This window comes from Microtus oregoni, unplaced genomic scaffold, assembly GCF_018167655.1.
Source record: "Microtus oregoni isolate MIOR12 unplaced genomic scaffold, Mior012 000019F_ref0000042, whole genome shotgun sequence".
Taxonomy (NCBI): Eukaryota; Metazoa; Chordata; class Mammalia; order Rodentia; family Cricetidae; genus Microtus; species Microtus oregoni.
In genome coordinates, this window is record NW_024543078.1 from 31,935,412 (window position 1) to 31,950,489 (window position 15,078).

The 15,078-nt window shown below is 45.4% G+C and overlaps 1 protein-coding gene across 1 annotated transcript in view; it reads left to right on the plus strand.

Moving 5' to 3' along the window:
• Positions 1 to 15,078, plus strand: part of Pkd1l1 (polycystin 1 like 1, transient receptor potential channel interacting) — a 122,126-nt gene that overhangs the window by 12,354 nt on the left and 94,694 nt on the right. The window contains 8 exon segments of the mRNA XM_041668800.1: positions 193 to 286; positions 289 to 347; positions 1,461 to 1,692; positions 6,788 to 6,958; positions 9,182 to 9,301; positions 9,786 to 9,954; positions 10,406 to 10,645; positions 13,097 to 13,229. Coding sequence (XP_041524734.1) covers positions 193 to 286; positions 289 to 347; positions 1,461 to 1,692; positions 6,788 to 6,958; positions 9,182 to 9,301; positions 9,786 to 9,954; positions 10,406 to 10,645; positions 13,097 to 13,229 — 1,218 coding nt within the window.

Consider the following 15,078-nt stretch of genomic DNA (forward strand, 5'->3'; position numbering starts at 1 on the left):
CCCCATTTTATTCTGAACACAGTGCCATGGACAGGTGGATTTACATGTCCCCAACCAAACCAGAGTCCTCAGACCTCAGTCCTCAGAGACAGCAATCTCACCGGGCATTTGCTAAGTTGACTTTGACAAGGAAAACACGTGCCCTAGCAACGGCTGGGGAAGCTCCTGTGACCACACACATTCATGTTGCAGGGCGCCCTCTGCTGCCCGAAGAAGGGAGTTTTTTGCTGCAAAGAACTGAGCTCTGCGGAAGACCTGTCCAAGAAGCTGCTTCTGAGGTCTGTCACCAGGAGGTCCCCACCAGGGTGGTCACAGCCCCACAGACCAGCACCCAGGCAGCTCTCTGGGTCTGGCTTTCCCTTTCCCCACCATTCCCAGAAGGCAGAAGGAAGGTGGCGAAGGCCACCCTCATCTTAGTCACTTGCTGATTTGAGTCTCTTGCTCATTCGATTTTACTACAGCCATGGCTGCAAGTGTGTTGTCACTGCGCTCCAGATGACGTGATTGGCTGCTCTTTGCCACCTGCATCCTGTGTCATGTGGTCCCTGTGTCTTAGAGAAGTCAGAGATTCAGACCTCAGCGCTGTTTGTCTGCATTGCTGGGGGGGATAAACACAGCATGGGCAGAGAATGGAAATGCGGAGTATTTCCCAATACTCAGACCCTCAGGTGCTAGTGAGATCACTCTCCTGCTGCTTTGAAGGGTTCTGTCCCTTATCCAGACTGCTAACTGGCTAAATGCCCATCATCGGTGTCCTCCTGCAGCAGTGCCTAGGAAGCCAGTCATGGAAGTCCTGTATTCTAGGGAGCCAGAGGAGTCCAGACTCCTCCCAGCCCCCAGCTCCCAGCACAAGGAGCTACATGTGGAAATGGGAAACTGGTGGCTGTGGGTCAAGACAGCATTGTACAAAGCCAGTAGCTGCTGACTCATGAGAAAGACTGGTTTTCGGCTCATGATTTCAGTGATAGGAAAAAAATGTTAGGAAAAAAACTGTATGTTACCCTTTTTTCTGTCACTAGATTAGTTGCACTCTGGTAACTGACCTCATCCTCCAGAGTGGTGATCTCAGTCTCTGGGGAGCTGTCCCCAGTCTCTAAAGTGATGTCCTTGGTCTCTAAGGGACTTTCTGGCCCTGATTTTAGAGTCTCAGCCAGTGGTCAGAGATGCCCGTCTCACGAGTGACCAGAGATTCTGGTATTACAGGAGGGGAGCCCCGGGATCACCAGGGCCCTTCTTCAGGGTCCTCACACCCTGTTCCCTGATCTATCCTAGACAGTCTTCTCACACCTGCCCTCCCACCCACCGCCAAAACCCCTCTATTCCCGGACTCCGTAGCATTCCCTGAAATCGGATAACTGCTTCTTTCTCTTAGTTCCTCAGAGCCTCCTCCCGGCATCGCTTGCACCTGCAGCCTCCCCACATCCGGGTACCATCCCGAGAGTCCCTCTCCCCTCACTCAGCATCCTACTGGGCCCATCCCAGCGATGCAGCCTGAAAACACTGGGCTTCCCATCAACTGCTTCCCAGACACAGACGCTCCGGCGCTTCCAGCTCTGGGAATCCGTGTCCACCCAGCTTCCAGAACACTTCTTCGTCTGCTGGTGGACTTTGGGGACGGTTGCAGAGCTGAGATGAGACTGTGTCCAGTGACAGGCGCAGCTGCAGTGACTAGCTGCCACCGGTACAGGAAAGGTATGGTGCAGCGCGCCCTTCTCTGAAAGCCTGGGGAGGAGATGCCGTCCCAGGACACTGGCAGAGTAACCGTGTTCAGACGCTGGCAGGGAGGAAGCCATATTCCACCCTCTGGATCCTTTAGAACCAACCTGGGGGTTCTATATAGCAGAGGCTCACATTTAGGGCTGCGGACAAGTCATTAACCGTCCCCTCAGGACTGCAGAGTAGGAGAAAGAGACTGAAAAATAAAGCCTGGGGTCACACAGGCAGTACAAGGTTTCCTTCCTACACATGGCGACATCCAAACATCCCTTACATTGCTCACCAAGGACCCACGTGTGATAGAGCATACTCTTTCTTTAGAGTTGAAAATTCCACCACTTAAGTTTTATCAAAGTAATAACAACAAGCAATGGTAGTGTTTGTATAGACGTTTTGATGTTAGGTAAATCTAAAGCCTTGGAGACAGGTGTGGGATGCGAGCCAAAAGCTTCACTTTGCTAACTCATGGAAGAATTTAATTTTTTCCGTTCTCTTTTGAAAATTGTTGCGCAGGCCCCACAGTCGATAAGAAGCACAGCGAGAGTCTCGCTAACCCACCGGCAAGCACATCTTTTATTTCTTAATCTGGTGTGTGTATAAGCCGCTACCAGGTTTGTTCTGCTTCCTGTAAACGGAAGTGCATTGAGCACAATGCCCTGCTCTCTACCCACTTAGGGATGAAGCTCCATCTTAGAACAACTCCTCAGCCCAGACCAGAAGGACTTCCCTGCCCCTTTAGGAGGCTGCTGTATACTGATTCAACAGGCTACGTCTGCTTAACTGGATTTTACTGGGGGACATTGAGATAATTTCTATCTTCCAGTATTAAAAGTAACATTGAAGTGAGTTCACGGTAGCTCATAGTGAAGAGGACATTTTCCTCAAATGCTGTGTCCCGTAGCAATTTGCCAAATTATTGCCAAATTGCTTTCAATTAGAGCTGTCTGGTCTGTGCTCTACGAACACAGAGATGTCAGTCTGAGAGATGGAAATGGTCTCTTTCTGAAACTTGGTGTGCTATTATCTTCATTCAAAATTAAAGCACCTTTTATTTTAATTTTTTAAAAAGATTTATTTTTTTGATTATGTATGCAGTGTTCTGCCTACATGTATCCCTGCATGCCAGAAGAGGGCGCCAGATCTCATTACAGATGGTTGTGAGCCACCATATGGTTGCTGGGAATTAAACTCAGGACCTCTGGAAGAGCCGTCAGTGCTGCTGAGCTGAGCCATCTCTCCAACCCTAAAAGACCTTTTAAAAAAAAATCTTTAGCCAAAAAGAACACTTTTGTGGTCTATATAGCATGGGGTTTTGTGAGTATTTTTCATTACTGAGAAAATTAGTCTTCTCATTGTGAGGGTAATGAGTAGCAAATATTTTTCTTCATTTATTGTCTTTCAGCTTTGCTTTTAGATTTTTTTGTGAAAATGCTGTTTATTTATTTTGTTATCTGTTTATGGAGGTACTAGAAACTGAACCCAGTTTCATGCATTCTAGGCAGGTATTCTACCCCTGAGCTATACACTAAGCCCCAGTTTCTGAGATACATGTTCTAGTTAAAAAGGTCTTCCTTACTCCAAATTCATAAATCAATCATTTCGTGTCTTTTAGTGTTTTCACGATAGAGTTTTGCACATTTAAGTAATTAATATTTTTGAATACATAATTGGCATAATGTCGGGTGCATGTTTCACATTCCTGAGGTCAGAATGCCTGCTCGTGTGGCTTGAATGATCCATTTTTCAGAAGCATCTGCAATGCTCCCTCACACCACACCGGCCCCTTCCATGCTGGATTCTTGTTTCAGGCCACCTGCAGACTTCCTGTTCCCTTTTGTCCCACCTGCTTGTGTGAGCCAGTGTTACGTTTTCCTCTGGTTTCACCATTGTGGGTAGCACTCCTGATGCCTAGACTTTTCTGGGATTATTTTGGTCATATTTTCTTGATGACTTTTCCACATTGAACCTTAGACCCACACTGACTAACATGAAGAGATTGGCAATTCTATCGGAATAGTATTTAACTTAAAAATAATTTATGTAGAGGCTTTATGCTCCCAAGCCCCCTTCTTTAATAGAATGTACTCTGTTTGGAAACACTAAAAATTTTTTCCATAGTAGAGAGATAACTCCCACAAACTGTACACACACACACAAAACATGTATTTTAGTTGTTTCCATATGAAACTTACGTGGCACCTCATTTTTTGTGCTGTCACAAATAAGCTATTATCTTCAGACAGGTTGCCACGGCACTTAGCAAGGTAAGGAAGTTACCCTTTGTCTTGCCTTCAGTCTTGCTGACTTTGACAGGGACTTCTGCACACATTCACCAGTGTTTTCTTAGCTGTGTAAACACGCTGTTTACAGATGCTGATGTATCACTTCCCATCTCCAGCGATCGCCCCACAGTCCTTTCTTTTGTCTAATTGCCCTGGCCTGGATTTCCGGAGTATTGTGGGTGACATTAGCAGACAATGTTGGGTGTCTTTGTCTTCAGCTTTTTCTCCTATTTTTTCCTCCACACTTCATGCTTCAGTTGATCCTGGTACAGAAGTTTTCATCTTTTATTAAAGACTGAAAATAAAAACAAAAGTAAAGGAAATGTTGGATTTGCCAGCTTCTTATAGATTCTATCTGCTGAGGTGTTATGATTGGTGTTTCCTTTAGAACTACACCAGTTTCAAGTCACACTACTCAATAAAGACATTTCCCGAATTCCCGGAAGAGGGAAGCCATATGATTTTTCCTTATTATTTTTAAACATTTTGTTGAATTCAGTTTTCTAAATCCTACTCAAGGGTTCTATGCTGATGTTCATAAGTTGGGCTGGAGTCTAGTTGCTGGTTTGGGGGCATTAGGTTTAGATTTTCCTATCAGTGATACATGGAGAACTTCATCTTTCTCTCATCCTGGAACAGCAAAGGCGGCATTAGAGACCGCAGTTCTCTTTCTAAGTCTGCACACAACCCTCCTGTTGCTTCTGCCTAACTTGTTGACACCTTTTTCTATTGACATTTGAGATTTATTTGACATGAGATCATGTCGTTAATTCTTTTTAAGTTTTAGCTTCTTAGAAAATTATGTTTTAATACAAATCTTCAAGTTTAATTACGTAGACTTCAACAAAGTGGGTTCCTCTGGTTCTTAAATTTTCACTAATATTGACTTATTTCTTTTATCATTTTTATTTAATTTTCTTCTTACTTCTGAACAGATAGGGCTGATGTACATTCCTTTAGTTAAGGAACCAACATGGATTGTGTTTGTTATATTTTTTTCTAGTTGCTTAATTTCTCTTTTGATCTTTTTTCTTCTTGTTGTTTTTGTAGTTAGTTTTTTCTTATTTCCCTAACATATCCACATGTCCTATGACTTTGTTTGATTGTTTCAGTATTAATGGCCAGTCACCGTATACCATACGTTTTGAGGTCGTCTTTGTGGTTTAAAATTCTGTCAGTGTTAGAAATGAGAATTCAAGACTGCTCAGGAGGTTATGGCGAGCTATACCTTGGGTCCATACTGACAAGGTTCAAGTGGCTCCTGAACCTTATAGGGGCTGAACTCCTGTGCCACCTTCCTGCTTCATCTCTCCTGCTTTGAATATATTATGCCACCACCTACTGCTCTCTTAGACAATAAAAGCTGTATGAATTCCTAAGGAACAGCCTGCACTGGGCCTTGAGAACATTGTTTTGTTTATTTGGCTTTAGTTTTCCGTTCTATATAATGTCATTGATCATTTCATAAACATTTATTATGCATGTGCTGCGTGCACTGTGATGCGCTTGGGGGGCAAAGGAGACAGAATATAGTGAACTTGAAAATGCAACAAGAGTTTTGGGTGTTCCCCAGATGAAGGCACCTGTTCTGCCTAAGTGATTTAAAAGGGTCATGGCAGGAATGAGTTGGCCAGGAGAAGACGAGAAGCTTACATAATGGGGGCATGACTGAGAGAGGCTGGGAAGGGGACCTTTGTTCTATGTGGATGATAAATAAAGCCTGTGCAGGACAGAGCTGGGAATGGGTGACTGGGACCCGCAGAGGACGTAACCTGTGACACACTGGGGCTCACCTAACATTTTACAGCCAAAGCAGGATTAAATGCATGATTTAAGAATAGTGGGTAGGGGGTTGGGATTAGCAACCTGCTAGAGGCCTTTCTAGTCCAACAGAGCTACATCAGTCAGCTGTAGCTGTGTTAGCACGGTGCAAATCAGTGCCTCAAAAAACAACATTCTCAAAGAACTGAAAACAAACTAGAAAGCATTCCTGAGTTCAACCAGTTTTTTTAAGTGGATTCTTTGGATCTGGGCGGGCCTCAAAGGATTCACTGTGGATCTGTAGGCAGCTGCCAGTCAGCTAGATGACTCTTTTCATGGACATGGCTGGTCCCATGGGACAACTGAGTTTTGTGTCTTCTTCAGCAAGCTAGACCCAGATACTTCCCATGATAACGGTGACCAATCCAAAGACAAGGAAGAAGAGGCGAGTTGGAGGGACTAGGCAACTGACCACCATGAGATCGGCAGCAATCTAAAAGAGAAAGAATAGCTTCTACCAGTTAAAGAAAAAAATCAAAGTCATATTATAGTGATATAGAAACTTCAAGAAAACAGTCAGGATTGGGGGCCATTTTTTAGTCTATCATAATCCTTTGATATAAACTCTTTGTATGGTTATTCAAGCAAGTGTGTCTAGCAAACACACACACACACATATTGACCTAGCTATTCTGGAATGACCAGGAACTGCTATCACGCTCACGCACAGATATGCTACATCATTTTCAGGGTCTAGTGGAGAATACAAACGCCAGTTGTTAATACGATGAAGAATTTCCAGACAGTACAATGCTAAGCCACTCCAAGGCATGTTGAACGTGGCATTCAGTGTGCTGTGTGACTGTGTGCCCATGAAATGTCCCTGCTGTTGAATTTTTTTTTTAAAAAAAAGTCTTATTTACACTATCAGTCTTCAGACTAACCACCCCACTGTGCCTATCCTGAGGTGTTAGTTCTCTTGTCTTTTTGATAGGCCATCAAACGTCCTCTTTGTCTTCTTTTTCCAGAAGGAGTCTACAAGCTCAGGGCTGTTGTGCATGACGTTCATGGAGCTGATATGGAACTGGGGCCGTATTACATAAACATTGGGCATGAGAACGTGTCTGTATTCATGAACTCCAGCTCTATCCACAAGTGTGAAGCCCTCTCCTTGGCTGACTCCCTCCCACAGCAGAAAGGTGAGACCTGTGCATCGAGATCTCTGCTGTGCATCGAGATCTCTGCTGTGTGTGCAGCCTGACTCGGCTTTAGTTTCTCTGTCCAAGTCCCAGCCACCCTACTCAATACAGTGCCATCCTTCATATTTACCTCAGGTAGGAAATAGGTACTGTGGAGTATTGTGTGTTAGGAGAGAAAAGATGGAATCACATGGGGATCCAACCTTAGGGGTATTGTAAGCCAGTAAGGTATCTGGATAAGTGTATTATAAAAAAAAAGAAAGAAAGAGAAAGAAAAAAGTAGGGGAAAGGACAAAGAAAAAAGAAAAAAAAAAAGAGGGCCCGAAGAGGAGCATAGCCATGGGGCCATGGGGCTGAGCGGTCCCTTAGACTGTGTCACCATAGGACAGACACTAGGAGTTGGTACATGCAGTGAGCTGTGAAGAGCGGGCATGGGAGCATTCTAGCATATGGCATAGCCATAGCCAACAGCATGTGGTGCTAGATGCTCATAGCATGTCAGGAACTCCTAACTCCTGCCTCCTTACCCTCACCGCACACCTACCTGTAGGCGTCTGTTCCCCCGCTGCCATCTTGGGGGACGGCATCACACAAATTCACATTCCAGGAGTCAGAAGAGGGACAGTAATCAAGGGTTCTGAAGGAAACAGCTGGGGCACATTGTGGCCAAGCTAGAGTGAAGAGGAAGACCCCAAATTGCTCAACTCCAGTAGACAGATATAGGCTTATAGGACAAAGAGACCCCAGTGGGAGGTGCATCCCAAAGATGTCATTCTTGAGAATCTGGAGTACTTGTACCATGTGTTGACTGCATTTCCTTACAGTCCTCCTGAGGGCGGGGGACCCTGTACTAAGCAACACATGACACAGAGCAGGACTTCTAAACCTGCTAAGCAGCGTTCTGTAACTAGCCACTGACCACTCGTATTGACTTGTCTTATCAAAACTTTGAGTGGGTGAGCACAGGCCATGTGTATCTGTGGGTTTTGTACTAAGGTTTAGAATTGGGTGATTTGAGGCTAAATCCTTTACCAAAGATCAATAATGGGACATCCTTTGCAAATCCATAACTTTTCTTTCCTTGTGTGTGGTGATACCAGATTGTGATCAAGATTAAGCTTTAGTCATTGTTAATAAGAACATGTCAATCTTATTCATGGGCATATATATATATATATATATATATATATATATATATATCCATTTTTATGCTATAAACATTTTTTCCTTATAATGAGAAAATGCATTATAAACATAGAAAAACAGCAATAATAATTGTAAAACCTATCTCATTTTAATATCCCAAATGAGTTTATTTCAATCTTCTTAGATACCACAGCCCTCTTCTAGGATCTGATTCAATTTTTTTGGAATTTGCTTTCCAATATATACATACATATTTGTATATGTATCCACATGAACAAATATCCAATATATACATACATATGTGCATATATACCCAAATGGACAAATATATACATACATATGTTCATATGTACTTACATGCACAAATATATACATACATATCTGTCTACGCACCCACATGCACAAATATATACATACATGTCTGTCTACGCACCCACAAGCACAGAAAACACTGCACTACATTTTAGAGGACTTACATGAATGAGGTTTATTGTTAAATCCCCCCATTAAGAATCTTTATGGTAGCCGGGCGGTGGTGGCGCACGCCTTTAATCCCAGCACTCGGGAGGCAGAGGCAGGCGGATCTCTGAGTTCAAGACCAGCCTGGTCTACAAGAGCTAGTTCCAGAACAGGCTCCAAAACCACAGAGAAACCCTGTCTTGAAAAACCAAAAAAAAAAAAAAAAAGAATCTTTATGGTGTGGAAACTGTCTAATATGTACACATAGGACAAACATGTTTAGCATAAAGTCAGCTAACAAAGGAATTAATATCTTGCAAAGGGCATAATGTATTCATTGCTATGTAGATTCTCTGAAGAGACAGCAATCATCTAAAGAAACTTTTAAAGAGAGAGATCCCATGACATAATTCATGTTTGCCAGCCTCCTCACTTGAGTGCATGCTCCAGATTACAAATTCCATTAAAATTCAAAGAGGAAACGTTGGCGATGGGAAATATTGGTGTGTGCGTGTGTTTGTGTTTGTGTGTGTTTATGTGCGTGTGTGTGTTTATGTTTGTGTGTATATGCTTAAGACAAATGGCTTAATATTTCTCCCGTGCCTTCTCTTGTTCTAGGCACAGTCGTGACGCATGGCTTTTCTTCTGTGTCCTCATACAACGTGTCCTTTGTTTCTCAGCCCCCAGTGGGCAGCGGCCAGGCTTGGCTTGGTGTGACTGTCGGGTATAAGATGCAGTGTACGGCTGTTTTAACGCTAGACGTGGCCCTTCTGCCTTAGCAGCTGACTATTGAGGCTTCTGCTGTCAGCTCAGCCAGGACCCATCCTATTAGCTCTGCAGCAGCTCTTGTACACACCTACTTTGTTCTGGGACTTCCCTAGAAGCCACAGACTCTGAGCTCCCACCAGAGTGTGGGAGATGGGGACTATCATGTGGTCACCTGCCACCCCCACTCCACCTCCATTCCCTGCCTTCCAAGCACAGTTCCCAAACGAGCTGACCGGGTTGCCTTGTGAGCCATTCCCGATGGTTGTCAGACTTGGGCTCTCCCTCCTGCTTGAGCCCCACAGATCCCGCTTGCCCCCTGGCTTTGCCTTAGACTCACATCTACAGGCTCATTCTCGGTGTTCATGCTTTGGTTCGGTGGCGGGGTGGGGCGGGGTTCTCTGGGTGGCTTCCAGCCCTTTGTGCTGATGGCCCCCACCTCCTCTCTTTGTCACAGCTGTGTCCATCTACACCAACGGAACTGTGTTTGCTGCAGACACAGACATCACATTTGTGGCTGTTACCAAGGAAACTATACCCCTGGAGTTTATATGGTATTTCGGAGATGACCGACCCGTGAGGACAACTTCCAGAAGCCTTAGAAGAAGGCTGAGCATCCCTCAGCGGTTGGTCAATATGGTCTTCAGTGCTAACACAGTCAGCAGTCAGGATAAAGACCACCCTGGCACTCTCCCGATAGTTTTATCTGTGTTTACAGTGCACCCAGCCCCTAAGCACTCTGTGCGTTGAGCTTAGCCCATAAAATGTAAAAAAAAGAGGGGTCCCCTCCCCCAGTGTACAATAAACACAGCGATGCTAAATTCAAATTTTATCTCAGCCCCCAGGATAATCTAAACTGCTCTTCTTATAGAGAAGGGCAATATGCTCACCTCATGTAGAGACATGAACTAAATAATGAGAAAGGGAGCTTAAGAAGAACTCCCTCCGTCTTGGCTTTGATCCTCCCTCACTGAACAAAGCCCACAACTTAAGCTCCCAGCTCTGTCTGTCTGCTGAAGCGCTGTGGAGATTCTCTGCAGCCTCGTGTTCTCATCTTGCCTTGTACCCCATCCTTAGGTACCACGTGATGGTCGAGGCCATCAGCAGGATCGGCAGTGTGGTCTCTGAGTCCCACCTCATCAGCGTACAGAAGAAAATCGCAGCAAATCGGCTCATGTCCCCGGCCTCAGCCCTGGTAAATGCCAATGTGTCCTTTGAGTGCAGGCTCAACTTTGGCACGGATGTAGCCTATCTTTGGAACTTCGGAGATGGTACCACCGAGGTGGGCAGCAGCTCCTCCAGCCATATTTACAGCAGGTGAGCGATGCAGGACAGGTGGCAGCTGACTGCAGGTGGCATGTGGGGCTGCCTTCTGACAGACCTGATGCTTAAAGCCTCTTAGCCAATCTTGCAGGTCACGCAGATGACAAACGTTGAATGGAAACAGGTCAGACCTGCCTAGGGCTCTGGAGCAGCCAGCTCTAGGGAAAGGAGGCAAGCAGAGGCAGAAAGCCACTGCCAGGTGGTGTTGTTTTAGAGGCTACAGTTCTTTTTGTCAGTAGATGCGCGTTCTCTGAAAACTATAGCCCATAAATATACACACCAACCGCACAGCCGTTTTTATTGTCATCCGTATACCGGCCATCATTGCCTGTGCTGGCGTGGTAATTGTTGACTTCACCCCAGTATCATTCTGTTAATATTAGGGCAGCTATGGTACCACTAGGCAGCACAAAATGTTCTGCCTTATCGTAATCCTTGAAGCCCTTGTCATGCCATGGGCATGCGGTGTCATTAACCATGACATCGTTCGGCAGCACCTGGCTAGATTAGAAAGATACGTGGTATCTAATTACCTTCATCTGAAACTGTTGCTCCAGAAGGTTGCCTTCAATGTAAAACCACAAGTGCAAGCGGCACTCAAGGTGGGACTGCGGGTGCCGCAGACGGACAGGTCACCTGTTCCTCGCTGAGTCTCTGGCTAGGGTGAATCCTGGGTTCTAAGGGGGCCAAGACCTCCCAGTGAGTGTCCAGTTTTCACAGTTGCCAGAGACAAGCATGGCCAAGGCCCAACCTCAGACTCAGCTGGCACAGAAGAGTGTGCAGAAGTGTGATAGCTTTGGAGCTGGGGTTGTGGCTAAACACCACGATCAAAAGCGACTTCGGGAACAGTTTGTGTGGGTGTAGGGGTCCTGAGGACTTGATGATCACCTTGTGGGGAAGGCACAGCAGCAGGAGCAGGAAGTGTGGTGGGGCTGTGTACCCTCAAAGCCTACTCCTAGTGTCACACTTCCTCCAGCAAAGCCACAGTTCCATAACCTTCCCAAATAGCACCACCGATTGGGGACTAAGTGTTTAAACACATGTGTCTACGTGGGAGGGAAGTGTTTCTCATCCAAACCACAAATAGATAAATTTAAAAAGTAAGGCCTCTATGGGCGGTGGCACCAGAAGCCAATACAGACTTTCTTCAACGCAGGCCCATGCCTGTGGCCTCTTCCAGCTCTCATGGGCAATCTTTAATGGTCTATCACTAGCCATAATTCATGACGTCTTCCTTGGAAATAAATTCTCAGGTACAGAAGGAATCAACCAAAAGTTCCTGAGGGGTTTGCACATGGCTAGGCAGGTTCCTAGAGCTCGGGCACCCAGGATGCCCTCTGGGGCTCCAGCAGCCCTCTGCAAATGATAATGTTTCTGGGGCCATTCCACAGCCCAGGACCCTCATGCAGACATCCTTACTGTGAAACAATGGCCTGTACCCTGATTGGCCAGTAGCCAGGTGGGAAGTATAGGTGGGGCAACCAGGCAGCCAGTAGAGGTGGGGCAATGAGAATTTTGGGAAGAGAGAAGTTTCAGTCTGCAGTCATCACCCGGACAGAGAGGAAGCCAGACACAGAGCAAGGAAGATGTGACTGCCTCACTGAAAAAGGTACCAAGCCACGTGGCTAACACAGACAAGAATTATGGGCTAATATATATTATAAGAATTAATTAATAAGAAGCCTGAGCTACTAGGCCAATCAGTTTATAATTAATGTAGACCTCTGTGTGTTTCTTTGGGACTGAATGGCTGTAGGACCACACAGGACAGAAGCCTCAGTCAACACAGCCCCCTCCTTGGAGGACCTGCCTTTCTTCCTGAGCCTCTAGGGTAGCAGGTAGCATTCTAGTCATGAGCTGCCTAATTCCCATGATCCTCCTGTGCTTCTTCTCTCCATCGCCAGAACCTTCTGTCCATAACCAGGACCTTCTCTCCATAGCCAGGGCCTTCTCTCCATAGCCAGGGATTTCCACTCTGAGCAGGGACTGGAAGTAGGTTCAGGTTTAAAACCCATCCTTATCCTTTTTAGTGTCCTAAACCCTAAGGATTATTCAGAAAATCTGACCTCTAGGACCAGATGTGTCCAGAGACTCAGAGTTCCAGTCAGGAATGTCCATCACAGGGAAGACTTTGAGGCTCAAACTTTGGGTGACTCTGTGGTTAGTAGAGAACTGGGTCATGGCTACTGGGAGCAGTGTGCCCTCGCCTAGTGTAATGTTGTTTGGAGCGTGTAACTGCCAGTTGAGTTCCACAGGGACTCACACATGATGGGCATCTCCACCACGTAGACAGAGAATGGCCTCCGTAGAAATCAACTTCATGACCCCGGCCCCTTCTGTCTCTACACTTTGGGTTCAGTGGCCATCACAAATGGTGATGCAGAGGGATCGAGGGCCAGTGTAGAGCAACCTTGATCTCTCCATGTCTGCTCTCCACCCTTCCAGGGAGGGTGAGTTTACAGTTGAAGTCCTGGCCTTCAATAATATCAGCTCCGCCGTCCTAAGGAAGCCGCTTTTCATCGTGCACGAGCCTTGCCAACCACCTCCGGTGAAGAACATGGGGCCTAAGAAGGTGCAGGTAGGGCTGGGCTTAGGCAAGCAACCTGCCTGCCTCAAGATAGGCTGCTTCGAAATCGCTGAGCTCACTGGGGAATGAAGGAGGCTTTGTTGAGCTTGTCTGCTGCACTCAGCACAAAAGCGTCCCTGTGAGGGCTCGGAAGCTGGTGCCTGAGCAGGGAGAGCCTGGATTTGGAGGGAAGCCTGGCTCCTAGCGGGTGAATAAGCCTTTTATTTACCTATATGACTGACATTCAGCGCAGCTTGCTCTGAGTAGCTTTTTTCTTTTCTTTTCTTTTTTGATTATATACAGAATAATGGCATTTTCAGTCCAAAGAAAAATCTGACACCAAAATGAAAAGAAATGACCAATTATATGTTGAGTACTAATTACAAAATGGGGGAAAAAAAGAGAATAAGGCTGCCCTTTATTTCTTGCACTTCTTTGAGGGCTTTGATTTCAAGCAATTTTACTTTCGGGTCAAAGGTGTTCAGCCTGCCGCTTGGGAATCAGAATTCGCCGCTGGCTTTTGCCAAAATGCGTTCTGTGGTGGGTCAGCTGCCAGCCCCGTGCTTCTCAGGTCCCAGCAGCCTCAGAGCGCAGTGGACTTCAAAGAGAGTATGGGGTTGCCCTGGGCAGGCTGTGGCCATCAGGCGTCCATGGCCCGCGAGGCAAGACCTCTGTAGCTCTTAAGGCCAGCATTCCATGGTGTCAGGCTGTTCTGTGCTCTCTGTGTGAGGGATGGACCAAAATGCGAGAGCTTCTAGGGAAAGACCTCAGCTCACAAGGTTCTGGCGGGAATTCTTGTTCTGCCGTGAAGCCGATCCTGTCTTTTGTTTGATTTTGTTTTGTTTTAAGGAATATAGTGTTATTGTTGTTACCTTACGTTCTTTATCTTTATTTTGTTTTAATATTGGGCATCGCTATTTAGCTCAGGCTGTCCTTGAATTTGCTATGCTGCCCAGGCTATCCCGGCACTCTCAGTTTTCCTGGGTCAGCTTCTTGTATGCTGGAATTACAGGCTCACACTCCCACACATGGACGTATTGTTTGTTTGTTTTAATTTATACTTACTTTCAACTGCCTCAATACATAGAAACAAATATTACACAAATAAATGAGTTTAGTTTTTAATCTGTAAAACATTTTCTGTAAGATATGGAAAGCAATATTGATGGCACCATTTGTTTTTTTATATTTCTTGTGATTTCCAAAAGTATAAAGAAAAATGAAATTATGCTCAATATAGACACCAGGAGATATATTTATTTATTTTAAATATTTTTTTATTGCTTAAATTTTCTTTATTATTTTAAAATTGTGTGAGTATAAGGATATGTGCATATGCATGCAGGTGCTTGCACAGGCCAGCAGAGGGCGCCAGATATGGCGCTGGAGTTATAGGAGGATGTGAGCTGCCTCACATAGGTACTGGGAAGAAAACTTAGTTACCCTGCAAGAACAAAAAACATTCTTAACCACAGAGCCATTTCTCCAGCTCCCTGCTATTGTTTGTTATATGCAGAGACAGAGGGATATAGAAAGAGGGAGAGGGAGAGAGAGAAAAAGAGAGAGAGAGAGAAACAGAGAGAGATTGAATGCGTGTTTAATGACAAAATTTGAATCATTGTATTATAGCATTACTGTCTCTTAGTACATCACCACGACTGCTGGTTTTTAATGGTGGCATGTACTGGACCATATGTACACATTCTAACCATTTCCCAGCACCTTCATTAATGAACTCTGATCGTTTCTAACTCTCCATTACTACAAATAGCATGTGTCCCTCACTCTGTGCACACATCATCTTCAGCATGCAACAGTCTGGTGCACATGTTTCTCTTCGTGTCCTTAGTGTCTCCATGGC